This window comes from Dendropsophus ebraccatus, chromosome 8, assembly GCF_027789765.1.
Source record: "Dendropsophus ebraccatus isolate aDenEbr1 chromosome 8, aDenEbr1.pat, whole genome shotgun sequence".
Classification (NCBI taxonomy): domain Eukaryota; kingdom Metazoa; phylum Chordata; class Amphibia; order Anura; family Hylidae; genus Dendropsophus; species Dendropsophus ebraccatus.
In genome coordinates this window covers 123,239,881-123,260,434 of record NC_091461.1, presented here as the reverse complement: position 1 = coordinate 123,260,434, position 20,554 = coordinate 123,239,881, and the positions used below count along the sequence as shown (strand labels likewise).

Below are 20,554 nucleotides of genomic sequence, written 5' to 3'. Positions count from 1 at the left end.
CTCTGAGGTTTCAGACCTATTATTGTTTTATAAGAAAGAAAATGTCAATACAGCAAGTCTGTGGTTGTGGATGAGAACGTCCGTCTGTCTCTCTGCCGCGGCTACTGAGAAACCTGAGCCGCGCTGAGAGATGGAACGTCTGGCGAGGATCCCGGCAATATGTGCTGGAGGGACCCCGACCCATGGCCAATCACAGGGAAATCCTGGCAAAGGGAAGAAAGAATAGAACAACCCCAAAACCCTGAGAAATGAGAAATTACAAAATAGATCCGTAACATTAGGAGGCTCCTAAAAATTCCCGTATCAAATCTATCACACAGGTGTTCATAGTGTTATATAATTAAAGGGGAACTCCGGTAAAAACATATATTTTAATCAACTGGTGTCAGGAAGTTATAGAGATTTGTAAATTGCTTCTATTTAAAACATCTCCATTTTTCCAGTACTTATCAGCTGCTGTATGTCCTGAAGGAAGTGGTGTATTCTCTCTGACACAGTGCTCTCTGCTGCCACCTCTGTCCATGTCAGGAACTGTCCAGAGCAGCAGCAAATCCCCATAGAAAACCTCTCCTGCTCCGGACAATTCCTGACATGGACAGAGGTGGCAGCAGAGATCACTGTGTCAGACTGGAGAAAATACACCACTTCCTGCAGGACATACAGCAGCTGATAAGTACTGGAAGACTGGAGATTTTTAAATAGAAGTAAATTACAAATCTATATAACTTTCTGAAACTAGCTTACTTGGAAGAAAAAAAAAAGAAAATCATCAGAGTTCCCCTTTAAGTAAAATCCCCTCAGACCTTGCAGCAGGAGGGCAGTTTGTGTGGCGCTGCCCGTCTCTCTATATCCATCAGGTTCTGACATCAGGATATAATGTTTATAGACAGCGATATCTGTATATTGACCTGTATTGCAGGATGATTATACACGAGGATCGGGTAACGTCCGCTGCTCTCTATCATTCGGCCGCCGTTACAGGTATCCAACCCAGTGATTTCCTGCAGGTAGGATGGACGTGTAAATCCACGGACACCCGATATACATCACAACATTGAGGGTGGAGAAAAAAGTGAGATCAGGTTCCTATTGAGACATGGGATGAATTATTAATTGTCCAGGAGCCGGGTCTCTTATGCGGAGCGGAGCGGAGCAGCGCAGGATATATTACAGTCCGAGCGCTGCAATATGCACAATATTCACTGCAAGTTTCTCCTCCTGATAAGTGTGTTATGGGAGGCTCCCGGGGCTCATGCACGCAAAGGTAAGTGGAGATTTCCTGCGCTACATTACTCAGCGTCTACTATGGGGCAAGACTTCTCGGGTTACTCTCCTCTCTACGAGCAGCGGACGTTCATTCAAGATTTAAAGTGGAAGCTGTAACCTGTAAGCAGAACTTCCTCGAAAGGCGTTGACGTAGACTTTCACACTCGGTTTTGCTGTTTTGTAGGGTTAAATTGTGTCCGGTCAAACAGCAGCTTAGATCTCAGCTTCCCAGATGACGGTGACTGTAACGGGGGGATAGGAGGCAGTGCTGGGAGATTAAAGGGGTATTTCACTCAAACATAAGGTTTGATATGCTGCTGCCCATGGTGAGACTAACAATTCCTTCCATACTTGTTATTATCTATTCAGCCTCCTTTCCCCAGTTCTCAGCTGCTGCTTTCTGCTGAAGACACAAAAATCTGTGTGAGCTTTTCTCTCTGTTTCCCCCCTCCTCACCCCTCCCTTCTGAGACAGCTGATGTAAACAAGTCCCTGGCTGGCTGTATCTGCAACATTGTATCTTCTTTGTAATGCTGGGAAGGTAATCACAGTAAGTTCATCAGCAACTTGACCTCAGAATAACCCACCCAGCATTACCAAAAAGCTACAAAGCTGCAGATACAGCCAGCCAGGGATTTGTTTACATCAGCCGTCTCAGAAGGGAGGGGGAGACAGAGAGAAAAGCTCACACACAGATTTTTGTGTCTTCGGCAGAAAGCAGCAGCTGAGAACTGGGGGAAGGAGACTGAATAGATATTAGCACGTATGGAAGGAATTGTTAGTCTCACCATGGGCAGCAACATATCAGAAGTTATGTCTGAGTGGAGTGCCCCTTTAACTGTAAGGTGATGGATGGAGTCATTGAGAAGATGAGTTATTTTATGGTCCTTGCATGAGTCTTGTCGGTGGTAACTCTGACTATTTTATGACTTTCTTGTACTCACAGGTGTAAAGTGCGGGGGTGTCCTCTCTGCCCCTATAGGACACCTGTCCAGCCCCAACTTCCCCAAGGTGTACCCTCCATACACGGAGTGCAGCTGGCTCATAGTGGTGTCAGAAGGGTCCACAGTTCAGCTCACCTTCCAGGAATTTAATCTAGAATTCCACGACACTTGTGACTACGACTACGTCAAGATCTACAATGGGGCGTCCCGGGATGAGGGGAATCTTCTTGGGACATTTTGCGGTTCCCAGTTGCCTCCAAACATTACATCGTCCTGGCACGTGTTGTCCGTCATCTTCCACTCAGACAAACACGTGGGCAGCAGCGGATTCTCAGCTACTTACAGGAAGGGTAAGTGCCCTGGGCAGATGCCCCCTGTCCTAACACTTCAATTTCTCTCTATATATTATAATATAATCCTGATATGTTGCAGTTCTCATTCTCACCACTGGGGCTAAAACTAAGCTGAGACTTCCTGTTGTGTCTGTGGTGATAAGAGGAGGCTGCAGTAAAGTGACCTGTACAGCATTGCAGCGTCATGTGACACAAGTAGATAGAGGAGACAATAACAGCTCCATGTGGTATGACCTCTTCACAGGTCACAGAGCGCGCTCAGTAATGTCTCACATTCATCTTGTGTGGTAACCACCATTTTACTGCGGTATATGTCACTATATAGTCCCAGCCTTATTGATCCCCTCATAGACATAAATGGCCGCGTTATTATAAACCTCCATCTGGTGTCACTTTGGACCTACGTTACCTTTAGAACTGCAGCAGTTGCCATAGATGTCATGCTATAATTTGTATATTGCCTCACGTGCACAGGATCAGTTCTCGCTGTTGATGCAGATTAGATGAAGGTCCTGAGATCTTCTGAACAGCCTATTCTACCTGATGTGGTGTCCCACTGTTAAGCGCCTTAGGCACATGTTGCAAAGTTCTCACTCCAGGATAAGTGGTGATGAAGGTAGTATTCTGTAGTTTCACCACTAGGTGTCAGTGTCCCTTATACACCTCTGTTCTTGGTTACACAGTTGAAATCAGGAATGGGTTAATGTTATTGATGTACCATGTGTTCAGTGCTGACCAATAGGAGGTGCTTTCTCTTCTTCTGTCTATTCTTGCTCTACACACACACACACACACGACCCAGTGGGAGGACTTAGTTCAGTGTAGTCTGGTTTAAGACACGTGTATGCAGATGCAGCTAAAGACACCAAGTTCTTTCAGTACTTCTACTCTATCTATTATGTGGTGCTAAACACTACAAAGGGAGAAGAATCTAGGACCATCCTAGCCCACGCCGTGCACCAGTCTAAAAAGTGCAGGGCAGTATCCTACTATACAAGAGGAACTAGCCTGGATAGGAGAAAGCTACCAAGGAAGGTCTACGTATCCTATCTCACAGTGCAGGTAACTGGGACACTCCCAGGAGCTTAGCTTCACCAAGATAACCACGGCTGGGGCTTGTAATACCTGATTAGGACGGGTCACTTGACACTGTAGGGCACAAGGTGGTCAGACTAAAGTCTATACACAGGTACAAGTGACTTCTCACTCTAAAGTATTTTCTAAAGTTCCAGCAGAGTACATTGCTACTTTGGGTTAGGACTCCCCCAACAAACTCTTCTCTATTCTACTCAACTCTACTTCCAACTCTTCAAGCACCGCTGCAACTACCTAAATACTCTACTTCTTCAAGCATCTCCTCAAGCACAACCAAGTAAAACACTAAAGTTAATGTGAAGATTCATCTACTCTGCTAAAATGTATTGTATTACCAAAAGACTGTACAGTAAAGCTGTTCTATTTTTCCATCACTGGGACTCAGTAATCTCTTCCTCCGCACCAGCACCTATACACACTAGCCGCACACCTTGGGTTATCCTTCTCTTTCTGTGGGTGGTGGTTCCGATAGTCCGGGTAGGTCAATTGCCAATCAGGACTAACGTGACAAGAGCCCAAGGGACCCATCACAGCCCGGCAGGTCACAGACCATTTCTGGGGAATACAGCCAGCCACAACACTAAGCAGGAACCAACATCCCACCTATGTGCTGGACTAGCACTGGCGTCACCACTATACCATCACTGGCTGAGCTGTACAGCAAGACTGATACCATCCATCAATCAGTAGTGCACCACCACACCTGATTCCAGAGACTCTGATGGTATACTGACGTGAAGGGGTGAACTTGGGCGGCCATAGTGTTTACTGTTCGATTGTCCATTAAAAGGTATTAGCGAGGGACCCACCTAGATCCATCTGACCGGCTCTATTTCTAAATAGAGATCTGGATCCATCTGACCGGCCATGTTTCTCCTGATAAATCTGGATCCATCTGACCGGCCATGTTTCTCCCCAGAGATCTGGATCCATCTGACCGGCCATGTTTCTCCCCAGAGATCTGGATCCATCTGATCGGCCAGGTTTCTCCCCAGGGATCTGGATCCATCTCACCGGCCAGGTTTCTCCCCAGAGATCTGGATCCATCTGATCGGCCATGTTTCTCCCCAGAGATCTGGATCCATCTCACTGGCCATTGTTCTCCCCAAAGATCTGGATCCATCTGACCGGCCATGTTTCTCCCCAGAGATCTGGATCCATCTCACCGGCCATTGTTCTCCCCAGAGATCTGGATCCATCTGACCAGCCATGTTTTTCCCCAGAGGTCTAGATCCATCTGATCGCCCAGGTTTCTCCCCAGAGATCTGGATCCATCTCACCGGCCATTGTTCTCCCCAGAGATCTGGATCCATCTGACCGGCCATGTTTCTCCTGATAAATCTGGATCCATCTGACCGGCCATGTTTCTCCCCAGAGATCTGGATCCATCTCACCGGCCATTGTTCTCCCCAGAGATCTGGATCCATCTCACCGGCCATTGTTCTCCCCAAAGATCTGGATCCATCTGACCGGCCATGTTTCTCCCCAGAGATCTGGATCCATCTCACCGGCCATTGTTCTCCCCAGAGATCTGGATCCATCTGACCAGCCATGTTTTTCCCCAGAGATCTAGATCCATCTGATCGCCCAGGTTTCTCCCCAGAGATCTGGATCCATCTCACCGGCCATTGTTCTCCCCAGAGATCTGGATCCATCTGACCGGCCATGTTTCTCCTGATAAATCTGGATCCATCTCACCGGCCAGGTTTCTCCCCAGAGATCTGGATCCATCTGACCGGCCATGTTTCTCCCCAGAGATCTGGATCCATCTCACCGGCCATGTTTCTCCCCAGAGATCTGGATCCATCTCACCGGCCATTGTTCTCCCCAGAGATCTGGATCCATCTCACCGGCCATTGTTCTCCCCAAAGATCTGGATCCATCTGACCGGCCATGTTTCTCCCCAGAGATCTGGATCCATCTCACCGGCCATTGTTCTCCCCAGAGATCTGGATCCATCTGACCAGCCATGTTTTTCCCCAGAGATCTAGATCCATCTGATCGCCCAGGTTTCTCCCCAGAGATCTGGATCCATCTCACCGGCCATTGTTCTCCCCAGAGATCTGGATCCATCTCACCGGCCATTGTTCTCCCCAAAGATCTGGATCCATCTGACCGGCCATGTTTCTCCCCAGAGATCTGGATCCATCTCACCGGCCATTGTTCTCCCCAGAGATCTGGATCCATCTGACTGGCCATTGTTCTCCCCAGAGATCTGGATCCATCTCACCGGCCATTGTTCTCCCCAGAGATCTGGATCCATCTCACCGGCCATTGTTCTCCCCAGAGATCTGGATCCATCTCACCGGCCATTGTTCTCCCCAGAGATCTGGATCCATCTCACCGGCCATTGTTCTCCCCAAAGATCTGGATCCATCTCACCGGCCATTGTTCTCCCCAGAGATCTGGATCCATCTCACCGGCCATGTTTTCCCCAGAGATCTGGATCCATCTCACCGGCCATGTTTTCCCACTGCTCAGTGATAGAACATTTTCCCTCTTTTGCCCGCTGGAGTCTCTCGCCTTTTGGTTTCCCTTAACCACAATGGTCCAGTAAAAGCGCAGGTATCTCTACTACAGTGGCCGTTCAGTGTATATGCGGCCTAAAAAATAGCAAGCTGCAGCAAACTGGTGGGTAACCTATGGTCACTATTAGTATATAGTCTCTGAACACAAATACAGCAAAGACTGTTGAGTCCAGCAGCAGGTATATAGATAATAGTGTCTGTGCACATTGATATATATGCCTATATGGCGGCAGATGGAGTCCCTATATGTTAGAGAATTGTGATTGTCTGAGGCTATAGAGGCCTTCCAGCTGAGGGAAGGACACAATGTAATATTTGTGCCCCTATATCATGGATGACATCAATAGCTTTGTGTTGTCCTGCAGATATCTGTGGCGGAGTCCTCACCAGCCTCTCGGGGGTAATTACCAGTCCAGATTACCCCGACAACTACCCCAACAATGCCGAGTGCCACTGGCTGATCAGCGCGGCTCCTCACTCCAGGATCCGTCTCGTCTTCACCGACTTCCAGCTGGAGAGCCAGGAGTGTAACTTTGATTATGTGGCCGTCTTTGATGGCTCCAGCCAAGAAGAAGGACAAGTCCAGCATTACTGCGGCACCACCAAGCCTCCCGACACCACGTCCTCCTCCAATAAGCTGCTGGTGGTCTTCAAATCTGACTTCAACATCGGAGGACGAGGTTTCAAAGCGTATTTCTCATCAGGTAGGGGCAGGTCATTACACCTTGATGGCTTCATCTCATATGAACATTGGCTTCACCTTAGGGCTGGGTGATTAATCAAATTCATTTAATTAATTTGCCCAGAATTTGAGAATCAGTTTGATTTTTTTTTGGAAATCGAAAATTGATTAAAAAAAAAAAAAAAAAAATTATGCGGGTGGCAGGGAGGCGATTTGGTGAGGCCTCCAGCTGCTGAAGCAGAGCCTGAAGAGGGGGAGCGCTTGTCTACTACATGGGAGGCAGAGAGGAGGCTTGTCTACTACATGGGGGCACAGAGGGGACTTGTCTACTACATGGGGGCACAGAGGGGACTTGTCTACTACATGGGGGCACAGAGGAGGCTTGTCTACTACATGGGGGCACAGAGGGGACTTGTCTACTACATGGGGGCACAGAGGGGACTTGTCTACTACATGGGGGCACAGAGGGGGCTTGTCTACTACATGGGGGCACAGAGGAGGCTTGTCTACTACATGGGGGCACAGAGGAGGGTTGTCTACTACATGGGGGCACATGGGGGGCTTGTCTACTACATGGGGGCACAGGGGGAGCTTGTCTACTACATGGGAGGCACAGAGGAGGGTTGTCTACTACATGGGGCCACAGAGGGGGCTTGTCTACTACATGGGGGCACAGAGAGGGCTTGTCTACTACATGGGGGCACAGAGGGGACTTGTCTACTACATGGGGGCACAGAGGGGACTTGTCTACTACATGTGGGCACAGAGGAGGCTTGTCTACTACATGGGGGCACAGAGGGGACTTGTCTACTACATGTGGGCACAGAGGAGGCTTGTCTACTACATGGGAGGCATAGAGAGGACTTGTCTACTACATGGGAGGCATAGAGAGGACTTGTCTACTACATGGGGGCACAGAGGGGGCTTGTCTACTACATGGGGGCACAGAGGGGACTTGTCTACTACATGTGGGCACAGAGGAGGCTTGTCTACTACATGGGAGGCATAGAGAGGACTTGTCTACTACATGGGAGGCACAGAGGAGGGTTGTCTACTACATGGGGGCACATAGGGGGCTTGTCTACTACATGGGGGCACAGAGGGGACTTGTCTACTACATGGGGGGCACAGGGGGAGCTTTTCTATTACATGGGGGGCACAGAGGGTGCTTGTCTACTACATAGGGGGCGCAGGGGGAGCTTGCCTACAACATCGGAGGCACAGAGAGGACTTGTCTACTACATGGGGGCACAGAGGGGACTTGTCTACTACATGGGGGCACAGAGGAGGCTTGTCTACTACATGGGGGCACAGAGGGGGCTTGTCTACTACATGGGGGCACAGGGGGAGCTTTTCTATTACATGGGGGGCACAGAGGGTGCTTGTCTACTACATAGGGGGCGCAGGGGGAGCTTGCCTACAACATCGGAGGCACAGAGAGGACTTGTCTACTACATGGGGGCACAGAGGGGACTTGTCTTCTATATGGGGGGCACATAGGGGGCTTGTCTACTACATGGGGGCACAGAGGGGGATTGTCTACTACATGGGGGCACAGAGGAAGCTTTTCTACTACATGGGGGGCACAGAGGGGGCTTATCTACTACATGGGGGCACAGGGGGAGCTTGTCTACTACATGGGGGCACAGAAGGGGCTTGTATACTACATGGGGGGCACAGGGGAGCACTGTTACAGTGGGAAGCAATACAGTTATCTCAAACGTCATTAAAATAGTGAAATATAATCTTATGTAGGCACACAGGTGACCCAGTCATTAAAATAGTATCTGAGGCTGCAAGGAGAAAAATGTTCTGTTTATTCAGCAAAAAGGAAAAAAATTAAGATTTAAATCGAGAATCGTCCAAAAAAATTTTTAAAATTGAGATTTTATTTTTAAGCCATATGGCCCAGCCCTGCTTCACCTAAAGAGGTGGTACAGGATGATATCAGTACGTCTCTAAATTCCCCCACAATTAGGTTTGTTCCTTTTAATCTATTAATCAATAATCAGCAATAATTTGTTACCTTGGCGTCTGTGGTGGTGATGGAAGAATATGGCGGTTTTATACCAATCTGTAACGCTTGTCTATTATCTGTCACTTAGTCGAGTGCCAGGATGTGTTCACGGGGGTGAAAGGCAACATCAGCAGCCCCCGATACCCGGACATGTACCCCAATAACATCATGTGTCAGTGGAACATACAGCTCCCTCTGGGATTTCGCATTAAGCTGTTTTTCCGGGACCTCGAGCTGGAAGAGATGAACACTCTGACGGACGAGTGCGATTACGATTACATGGCCGTGTATGACGGACAGAACACCGGCGACAAACTTCTGGGCAGATGGTGCGGAACGGACCTCCCGGCCCCCCTGGTCTCCACCAGGAACAATCTGCTGCTGGTGCTGGTGACGGACAGAGACACCGCCAACAAGGGCTTCTATGTCTCCTATATCGGAAGTAAGTCATGTGCTCGGACAGCGGTTATAGTGTAGATGGCGGCTCAGTGTATGATCATAGGGGGTCCGACCACCGAGAATGGAGTGCACAGTCTCCTGATACAAAAATGTGGTATCTTGTATCATTCTGAAAGTCTAGAACCTGCTAAGACTGTGAGTGGTCCCAGCAGTCAGAACCCCCCACCCCTATTCACTTAAAGAGGTTGTCCGGGCAAATTCTACTTTTCCTCTATCCACAAGATAGCGGACAAGAAAGAGATCACATGGGCTCTGACCTCCGACCCCCCCCAGCGATTTTCGTATCTGTCCACAGATTCTGCCAGTACGGCACATGACCTGCGGCTCTATTCATTCCTATGGAGGTGCCGGAAAGAGCCGCGTTAGAAGATCGCTCTACTCGCTGTACTCGGCTCCCTCCAGCAGTTCCATAGGAGTGAATGGAGCCTGTCCTTAGACTTCCAGCTGTTGCAAAACTACAATTCCCATCATGCCTGGACGGCCAAAGCTAAAGCCTTTCCTCTATACAATACACAGGATGTCTATACAATGCAGGGCAGGTCCTCCAGATCAGGACTTCTCCTTGGAGCCGCCCCATTACACTGAATAGGACCTTGCTGTTAGGGGTGGTGGTATTAAAAAAAAAAAAAAGACTGCCGGAGGGATCAGCTGATCCCCAATATGTATGAGAGTTCCCTTCTCCCCTGAGTGATTAGAGCAGCAGCTCCTCCATTCTCTCACTATGGGACTGTGTTAAATAGTTGAACCTGGTTAATTTCTGCACTTACATAGTGAGTGAATGGAGCAGAAAGCATGTGCAGGTAAAGAGAGGTGTACTCACCTCCCCCGCTCCCTCACTGCTGCCGTTCTGTCCAGCACTTGTCTCAGCCCTGACACAGTAAAGTGCCAATCACTGTCTGCGGAAGTGTCCTGCCTGACCAGTGATTGGATGAGGAGACACTTCTTTGTGCTGAGACCAGGAAGTGCTGTGCAGATCAGTGGCGGTGGGGGAGTGGGGAAGGCGAGTACACTTTTTTTTTACTTTTCCTTAGTGCTGCCTAAGGATAGCCTGTAAGAGCCTGGATAACTTTACAATCCGACCCCAATAAACATTTTACAAAACTTCTAATAGAGAATCCCCCCAGACAGACAGAGCGGAGGTGTGTGCCCCCCCTGTAGCCTCCTGCGCCGAGTTCAGACACAAAACCCGAGACACGGCAGAATGAGATGAAAGCTCCTAAATAGGGAAGCATAAAAGCCAAGGAAATGCAATTTGCCGTGATTTACAGGCCGTCTCCCGGGCGCAGGGTTCGCTTTCTCCAGGTCCGGCTGTAATGTGCTTCTTTGTATATAGGAAAAGCTTTTAATGGTTTTGTAATGTGGCGGCTATACGGAGCCCTGCTCATCTCTTATTGATTCCCTCCTCGCTGGAGAATCACCGCCTCAGCTTTATTGCTGCTACTTGCAGGAATGATGCAGCGATTCTGATTAACCCTCTCGGGGTTTATGGTCGTACAACTCATAAGACTTAAAGGAGTACTCTCAAGTCTCCCCATACTTATCAGCTGCTGTATGTCCTGCAGGAAGTGGTGTATTCTCTCCAGTGTGACACAGTGCTCTCTGCTGCCACCTCTGTCCATGTCAGGAACTGTCCAGAGCAGCAGCAAATCCCCATAGAAAACCTCTCCTGCTCTGGACAGTTCCTGACATGGACAGAGGTGGCAGCAGAGAGCACTGTGTCACACTGGAGAGAATACACCACTTCCTGCAGGACATACAGCAGCTGATAAGTACTAGAAAACTGGAGATTTTTAAATAGAAAGTAAATTACAGATCTGTATAACTCTCTGAAACCAGGTGATCTGAAAAGCAATAGATCAACTAGTTGCAAAAAGGATCCTGTACCGCAACCTGGATGGGTGTCCAACCCAACATCAGCTAAAAGGGTCACACTTAAGTGACTCTGTACCCACAATCTGACCCCCCCCCCCCCCCCCCCCAACCACTTGTACCTTAGGATAAAAAGCAGCTATCCGAGTTCTGTCCTGGGGTCCGTTCTGCAGGTGATGCAGCCCTGTGTCAATCTGGCGTGGCCTGTCTGTACCCTAGGCCTGCACCGCCCCTCCATCCCTCCTCATCATTAGGAATGCCCTGGGCCGGATTTCTCCCATTCATCACCTGTCTGAAGACTGCACATGTGCTGGATTGTGCAATGTTCAGACAGGTGATGAATAGGAGAAATCCGTCCCAGGGCATTCCTAATGATGAGGAGGGATGGAGGGGCGGTGCAGGCCTAGGGTACAGATATTCTAGGCCATGCCAGTTTGACCCAGGGCTGCAAGTTTAAAAGTTGCTTTTTAGGACAAAAACAACATCACCTGCCGAACGGACCCCAGGACAGAACTAGGAATAAAAGCAGCTATCCAAAGGTACAAGTGTGTGTGTGTGGGGGGGGTCAGATTGTGGGTACAGAGTCACTTTAAAAGCTTAGGATTCTTTTGGTCTCCACTTTGTTCTATTTCCTTCCCTGATGCACAGAAATAATATACATAGTGATGTCACAGGGATAACCCTCATAGTGATGTCATAGCATGAAGATAATACTCATAGTGATGTCACAGGGATAATACTCATAGTGATGTCACAGGGATAATACTCATAGTGATGTCATAGCATGGAGATAATACTCATAGTGATGTCACCCTTTTTTCTTTCCGTTTCTTAGTGGTTCCAATAAACGTTAGCTGCACCCGCACCGACTTCCACATCCAGATCCCCATCCAGTCTGTTCCTCAGCTGGAGAGAAGCCACATCTACCTGGGATCCCCGGCCTGTGCCGCACAGATATCCGGCAATAACTACAAGATATATGCCCGCTTTGATACATGTGGGACGGAACCTCAGGTAATAGACAGAGACAGGAAAAAGATAGCCCACCCCCCATAGTGGTCATTACAGACAGGGACAGATAGCCCCCCATAGTGGTCATTACAGACAGGGACAGATAGCCCCCCATAGTGGTCATTATATACAGGGACAGATAGCCCCCCATAGTGGTCATTACAGACAGGGACAGATAGCCCCCCATAGTGGTCATTACAGACAGGGACAGATAGCCCCCCATAGTGGTCATTATATACAGGGACAGATAGCCCCCCATAGTGGGCATTACAGACAGGGACAGATAGCCCCCCATAGTGGTCATTATATACAGGGACAGATAGCCCCCCATAGTGGTCATTACAGACAGGGACAGATAGCCCCCCATAGTGGTCATTACAGACAGGGACAGATAGCCCCCCATAGTGGTCATTACAGACAGGGACAGATAGCCCCCCATAGTGGTCATTATATACAGGGACAGATAGCCCCCCATAGTGGTCATTACAGACAGGGACAGATAGCCCCCCATAGTGGGCATTACAGACAGGGACAGATAGCCCCCCATAGTGGTCATTATATACAGGGACAGATAGCCCCCCATAGTGGTCATTACAGACAGGGACAGATAGCCCCCATAGTGGTCATTACAGACAGGGACAGATAGCCCCCCATAGTGGTCATTACAGACAGGGACAGATAGCCCCCCATAGTGGTCATTATATACAGGGACAGATAGCCCCCCATAGTGGTCATTACAGACAGGGACAGATAGCCCCCCATAGTGGGCATTATATACAGGGACAGATAGCCCCCCATAGTGGGCATTATATACAGGGACAGATAGCCCCCCATAGTGGGCATTACAGACAGGGACAGATAGCCCACCCCCATAGTGGTCATTATATACAGGGACAGATAGCACCCCCCCCCCCCATAGTGGTCATTACAGACAGGGACAGATAGCCCCCCATAGTGGTCATTATATACAGGGACAGATAGCCCCCCATAGTGGTCATTACAGACAGGGACAGATAGCCCCCCATAGTGGTCATTACAGACAGGGACAGATAGCCCCCCATAGTGGGCATTATATACAGGGACAGATAGCCCCCCATAGTGGTCATTATATACAGGGACAGATAGCCCCCCATAGTGGGCATTACAGACAGGGACAGATAGCCCACCCCCATAGTGGGCATTATATACAGGGACAGATAGCCCCCCCATAGTGGTCATTACATACCGGGACAGATAGCCCCCCATAGTGGGCATTATATACAGGGACAGATAGCCCCCCATAGTGGGCATTATATACAGGGACAGATAGCCCCCCATAGTGGTCATTATATACAGGGACAGATAGCCCCCCCATAGTGGTCATTACAGACAGGGACAGATAGCCCCCCATAGTGGGCATTATATACAGGGACAGATAGCCCCCCATAGTGGGCATTATATACAGGGACAGATAGCCCCCCATAGTGGTCTAGCTTTTCAGGAAACCATCACTGTTTTCTGACTGTAAAACATCTTCAGACTTTGTGAGCGCCATAATGCTGGGGGAGGGGGGAGCGGCCCTTTGTGGCCGGAGGTAAAAGAGTGATTGACAGGGCTGGGAGCCAAGGCTTCCCGCCCTGTCAAACACAACGCCACATTTAGCACATACAGTTAAAGGGCCGGCGTCAGCAACCAGCAGCCCTTGTCTGAGCGCTGGCCCCGGCTGCATCCTATGGGGCATCTGTTCCAGAATTCTTGGCAATTGTAATATCCGGGCCTATTATCCTGCACAGAAACCTTCCCCGCTAGAACCTATGGTTCAGGAAAACTATCCGGACAGATTTCCCTAACGTGGGAAGGGGGCCTTAAAGGGGCTGTTCACTAAATTTTTTTTCTTTAAAATCAACTGGTGCCAGAGATTTGCTATTTACTCTGATTAAAAAAAAATCTCCAGTCTTCCAGTACTTATCAGCTGCTGTATGTCCTGCAGGAAGTGGTGTATTCTCTCCAGTCTGACACAGTGCTCTCTGCTGCCACCTCTGTCCATGTCAGGAACTGTCCAGAGCAGCAGCAAATCCCCATAGAAAACCTCTCCTGCTCTGGACAGTTCCTGACATGGACAGAGGTGGCAGCAGAGAGCACTGTGTCAGACTGGAGAGAATATACCACTTCCTGCAGGACATACAGCAGCTGATAAGTACTGTAAGACTGGCGATTTTTTTTTATTTTTTTATATAGAAATAATTTCTCTGACACCAGTTGATTTGAAAGAAAACATTTTTTGGTGAACAATCCCTTTAAACAGCAGAATCTTCCACCGCCTCAGCGTCCCTTTTATAAGTTGTCGTTACTTGTGCTGGAAGATGGCGTCCAGGACCGTGACCGCACGTCCTCACTGTCTGTTCCATTTGCAGAAAAGGAATAACACCTCGGTGATAGTGAGCGTGCTTCATGTGGACTTCTCTCTGGGGGGCCGGGAGAACGTCCAGGAGTACGAGGTGCAGTGTGAGCCCAAGAGGAAGGAAGCCTCAGTGCGCATCTTATCCGGCTCCGACCCGGCGCAGATTAACGGACAGGCAGAGAACGTCGGACAATCCCACATCCCAGAGGCTGAAGCTTCGGAGAGCAGCGACCGTGGCCAGGACAGCAGCGACGTGGTGTTCATCAGCATCTGTATACTGGCCGGGGTCCTCATGGTTATCGCAGTGGTGGGACTGGTGTTACTGTAACCCCGCTCTGTATCCAATATGGCCGCCATGACAGTCACTACAACCCAACGGGAAGGGTAATAGGCAGAATGGTCGCCCAGTGGCTCCCAACCAGTCCACAACGCAGCAACAAAACCAATAGGGGAACATGTCAGCCATGTTATAGCACTGGATAGGAATTAGAGGGCACTTCCATTACCACGAATGGCATCAGCCGTAACCAGAACAGAAGTGTAATCCAAAAGATAGGCAAACCGCCTGACCATCATCCCGCCACAATGAAGACGCGGAGGGGTCCTGGTTGGGAATCACTGGTCTGGGCATTTACTACATGAACGGACAGAAGAGAAGATACAAGAACTCTTCCTGGGCTGCTGATATATATATATATATATATATATATATAGGTGACAATCTATATCCATACGTGCCTGTTTTATAACCACCACCTCATACCCGTCACATACAGCCGCTTGCCAAAAGGGCACAAATACATTACTGTGATAATAAAAGTAACTCCGAAGGCAAAAACCCATAATAAAGGATGATTATTGTACATCGGGTGTATATAGTCAATGTTTTCCAGATTTTATATATATATATATATATATATATATATATATATATATATAAAGATTTTTAAATAGAAATAATTTACAAATCTATATAAAAAACTTTAAAAGAAAAAGATTTTCACCCGAGTACCCCTTTTCCTATCTATCTTATATGTTGCTTTATTAGCCTCTCTGTCTTGAACCCCCCAAATTAATCATTGCTCATTGCTTTGGGGGGTGGGAAGGTATCAGAGAACAGGGATCCCAATCATTTTTAAATGATAATCATCCTGCATAATAGGGCCCTTGGTCTGATCTCTGAATTAGGGGTCATTCACACGATCTCTGCATCTGTCCGTACACGGCCGGTGTCCTGCAGACTAGATCTGGGGGCTCCCCGCATTGTGATTAATTATGACCCCTAACGTTTAGGTTTGTGTCACTAACCTCTGATGCTGCTGCAGCATATGCGGTGAAACACGTCGGGGGACACTATTGGGGCGTTTACATGAAATGTGCAGAACGTCCATCTATTACACTTTATTTATATAAAAAAAACATTAAAACACTTTGCTTTTTACGCATCTGCTCCGCGTCCCTGATGGCCAAATAATGGAACAAACATTTTACTCTATTTATTTATTTTTTGTAAAAAAATAAATATATGGCGATATCGCAGTCTATGAAGAAGACGCATCAGTGCGGCTCTGCTCTCGGCTCTCTCAGAGGTAATAGAGATCACACGTCTCCTCCATATTAAGTCCCCATATCTGCAAGCCGCTCCCCCATATCTGCAAGCCGCTCCCCCATATCTGCAAGCCGCTCCCCCATATCCGCAGGCCGTCTCGTCCCCCCATATCCACAGAGCGTCTTCCATATCTGCCGGCTGTCTCATCTCCCCATATCCGCAGGACATCTCATCTCCCCATATCCGCAGGACATCTCATCTCCCCATAGCTGCAGGGCGTCTCCCTATATCTGCAGGCCACCACCCCATAGGCCGTCTCATCTCCCCATATCCGCAGGACATCTCATCTCCCCATAGCCGCAGGGCGTCTCCCTATATCTGCAGGCCACCACCCCATAGGCCGTCTCATCTCCTGATATCCGCAGGACATCTCATCTCCCCATAGCCGCAGGCCGTCACTTCTTATGGCTCCGCACCAGCTGGTTGACAGGTAAGTGTCCATGTTTTACTTGCGCCCGGATCTCCGGTTTATGCTTCAGGGCGAACACCAGAGTCCGGATCGTTCTTCTATAATGAACATTGATGAGTCGGGAACTTTGGTGGAAAACTTCCCGTTCGATGCATTCAGCCAAAGTGTCAGCGGCCTGAGGGAGGAGGAGGAGGAGGAGGAGAGCAGAGACATCACCCGGTCACATCACTCATCAGCTCAGGCAGAATAGTCACATGTACGTTACTGTCTCTGGGAAGGAGGTGTATATATATATATATATACATATATATACACACACACACTTTTCTGGTGTGAAGGAGACTTTAAAAGGGTATTCCGCTCAGGTAAAATACACGCTGAATCCTCCCACCTCCTGAAGACTACTAATTCCTTCCATACTTGTTATTATCTATTCAGTCTCCTTCCCTTAGTTCTCAGCTGCTGCTTTCTGCTGAAGACACAAAAATCTGTGTGTGAGCTTTTTTCTCTGTCTCCCCCTCCTCCCCCCTCCCTTCTGAGAAAGCTGATGTAACAAGTCCCTGGCTGGCTGTATCTGCAACATTGTAGCTTCTTTGTAATGCTGGAAGGGTTATTCTGAGGTCAAGCTGCTGAGAAACTCACTGTGATTAACCCTCCCAGCATTGCAGAGAAGCTACAATGTTGCAGATACAGCCAGCCATCTCAAAAGGGAGGGGGAGACAGAGAGAAAAGCTCACACACAGATTTTTGTGTCTTCAGCAGAAAGCAGCAGCTGAGAACTGGGGGAAGGAGACTGAATTGTGGAAGGAACTGTTAGTCTCCAGGAGGGCAGAGGATTCAGCATGTATTTTACCTGAGTGGAATCCCCCTTTAACGTGTGCAGCACCGCATACATTTATGTGCCAACAGCCGGCAGAGTGACAGACAGCAGTGATTACAATAATGTCCGCTATTAAACCCTTAAAGGCAGCAATCTATGCTAATAGCAGCACCTAAAGTGTACCTGTCCTGAGTGGGTGCTTCTAGATTATCTAAAGGGGCCCACAGGTATCTAACCTGCTGTTCTGCAGCATCTGGGGGGCGGCAGCTTGGCCCCTGGACCCCTCTCACCTCTTTGTCCAGGGCCTCCCCCAGCATCCTCCTGGCGTTGCTGCGCAGTTTCTCGGTTGCAGCATCGCTCCGCACCTCGATGTTCGGCTTACAGCGCTTCTCTTCTATAAATCTCTCCCACTGGCCGTGCACGTCTTTAGCGAGTTCGGACACTTCCTGGTCGCTGTGTATCTGCAGCTTCTGCACGGCCTCCCCTGTAAGTGCAGCGCACATCGTCAGCCCTGACTGGAATCTCTGGGGTAGAAAATACATGACCTCTTGTTTCCACAAACAGCGCCCCCACCGTGTCCGCAGGTTGTGTGCGGTACTGCAGCTCAGCACCAGTCACTTGGATAGAACTGAACTGCTAAGACTGGACACAAGCTGGAGACGTGTTCTGACATATACCATGGCGGGCCCAGAATTATCATCTACATTTAGTGGGATCCACCCATGATCTGTGCCCACACAACAGACACGAGTCCAGTGTAGTCACCAGTACACTATGCTCAGCGGGTCTATTGGGAGTAGTCACAGTATACACATATTCTAAGTAATAGTATAAGTGATGGGATGAACCCTTAAAGGGGTTGTCCGTGGCTGCTATCTTCCAGTAACAGCGCCTCTCCTCTCCTTAGGTTGGGTGCGGTATAGCAGCTCATTTACTTAGATGTGAAGGGCAGTGAGTTGTAATACCGCACACAGACAGAGGACGGGGTGGCACTGGTTTTGCCCCTTTAAATCACAAATCTGAGGGACCTTTTACCAATTTTAGTGGATCGTATGATTTCTTCCGATGGGATCTTCTTCTTTAGTTGTGACAAAGTGTCGATCAGGTTCTGTGAGGTTTGGTTGGGCAACTCCAGAATGCATCGCCATCGCTTTATATCCTCCACAACCACAACTCTCTGTATGAGGAACAAAGACAGAGAGGATGGGGGGAGAGGACGGGGGGGAGAGGACGGGGGGGAGAGGACGGGGGGGAGAGGACGGGGGGGAGAGGACGGGGGGGGAGAGGACGGGGGGGGAGAGGACGGGGGGGGAGAGGACGGGGGGGGAGAGGACGGGGGGGAGAGGACGGGGGGGGAGAGGACGGGGGGGGAGAGGACGGAGAGAGATGGGGGGAGAGGACGGGATGGGGGGAGAAGACGGGATGGGGGGAGAAGACGGGATGGGGGGAGAAGACGGGATGGGGGGAGAAGACGGGATGGGGGGAGAAGACGGGATGGGGGGAGAAGACGGGATGGGGGGAGAAGACGGGATGGGGGGAGAAGACGGGATGGGGGGAGAAGACGGGATGGGGGGAGAAGACGGGATGGGGGGAGAAGACGGGATGGGGGGAGAAGACGGGATGGGGGGAGAAGACGGGATGGGGGGAGAAGACGGGATGGGGGGAGAAGACGGGATGGGGGGAGAAGACGGGATGGGGGGAGAAGCCGGGATGGGGGGAGAAGCCGGGATGGGGGGAGAAGACGGGATGGGGGGAGAAGACGGGATGGGGGGAGAAGACGGGATGGGGGGAGAAGACGGGATGGGGGGAGAAGACGGGATGGGGGGAGAAGACGGGATGGGGGGAGAAGACGGGATGGGGGGAGAGGACGGGATGGGGGGAGAGGACGGGATGGGGGGAGAGGACGGGATGGGGGAGAGGACGGGATGGGGGAGAGGACGGGATGGGGGAGAGGACGGGATGGGGGAGAGGACGGGATGGGGGAGAGGACGGGGGGGGGCAGAGGATGGGGGGGGCAGAGGATGGGGGGGGGAGAGGATGGGGGGGAGAGGATGGGGGAGAGAGGACGGGATGGGGGAGAGGATGGGGGGAGAGGACGGAGAGAGATGGGGGGGAGACGACGGGATGGGGGGGGAGAGGACGGGATGGGGGAGAAGACGGGATGGGGGGGAGAGGACGGGATGGGGGAGAAGACGGGATGGGGGAGATGGGGGGGGAGATGGGGGGGGGAGAGGACGGAGAGAGATGGGGGGGAGAGGATGGGGGAGAGGACGGGATGGGGGAGGAGGATGGAGGAAAGAGGACGGGGGGGGGGGGAGAGGATGAAGAGAACGGGGGAAGAGGATACGGAGGAGAGGACACGGGATAGAGAGAAGATGGGAGGGGGGAAGCTATGGTATATATCAGGATTGCAGCACCAATGTATCACAATATAGATATACTATGTTACCTGGGGAACTACTAGTCCCAGCATGTCACCTGGTATATAACTACAAGTCCCAGCATGTCACCTGGTAAATAACTACAAGTCCCAGCATGTCACCTGGTAAATAACTACAAGTCCCAGCATGTCACCTGGTATATAACTACAAGTCCCAGCATGTCACCTGGTATATAACTACAAGTCCCAGCATGTCACCTGGTATATAACTACAAGTCCCAGCATGTCACCTGGTATATAACTACAAGTCCCAGCATGTCACCTGGTGTATAACTACAAGTCCCAGCATGTCACCTGGTATATAACTACAAGTCCCAGCATGTCACCTGGTGTATAACTACAAGTCCCAGCTTCCTTTGGCTGTGACCTGAGTGTTGTGGCACTACAAGTCCCAGCATTCCCCGCCTGGCTCTGGTCTCAGCTCACCTTCAGGGAGTGCAGAGTGGCCTGGCCCTTGGCAGCGCTCCGTTTCTCTGCGTTTTCTTGAGGCTGCGGTTTAGGGTTTCTGATGACGAACCTGTCCATACCGGAGCCCTCTCCCCTCTTCCGTACACAGCTCCGTACGGTCACTACTGTTCCGTACAACGCCACGTCGCGCAGCGATGACGTACAAGTCCCGGATTCCCATTCCGTACAACATCTCGTCGCGTAGTGATGACGTAATTGTCCACCC

The 20,554-nt window shown here is 50.0% G+C and overlaps 2 protein-coding genes across 2 annotated transcripts; one reads left to right on the top strand and one right to left on the bottom strand.

Annotated features, from left to right (window-relative positions):
* The first annotated feature begins 791 nt into the window (after window positions 1-791).
* Window positions 792-15,425, top strand: CDCP2 (CUB domain containing protein 2). The gene is made up of 6 exons (XM_069981681.1): window positions 792-1,264; window positions 2,212-2,559; window positions 6,551-6,889; window positions 8,973-9,326; window positions 12,048-12,226; window positions 14,617-15,425. The coding sequence occupies exons 1-6, from the start codon at window positions 1,189-1,191 to the stop codon at window positions 14,929-14,931; spliced, it is 1,611 nt and encodes a 536-aa protein (XP_069837782.1). The 5' UTR covers window positions 792-1,188; the 3' UTR covers window positions 14,932-15,425.
* An 848-nt stretch (window positions 15,426-16,273) lies between these two features.
* TCEANC2 (transcription elongation factor A N-terminal and central domain containing 2) lies at window positions 16,274-20,536 on the bottom strand. The gene is made up of 4 exons (XM_069981679.1): window positions 20,308-20,536; window positions 18,477-18,618; window positions 17,732-17,925; window positions 16,274-16,796 (listed from the first exon to the last, which is right to left on the bottom strand). The coding sequence occupies exons 1-4, from the start codon at window positions 20,404-20,406 to the stop codon at window positions 16,608-16,610; spliced, it is 624 nt and encodes a 207-aa protein (XP_069837780.1). The 5' UTR covers window positions 20,407-20,536; the 3' UTR covers window positions 16,274-16,607.
* Between the last annotated feature and the right edge of the window lie 18 nt (window positions 20,537-20,554).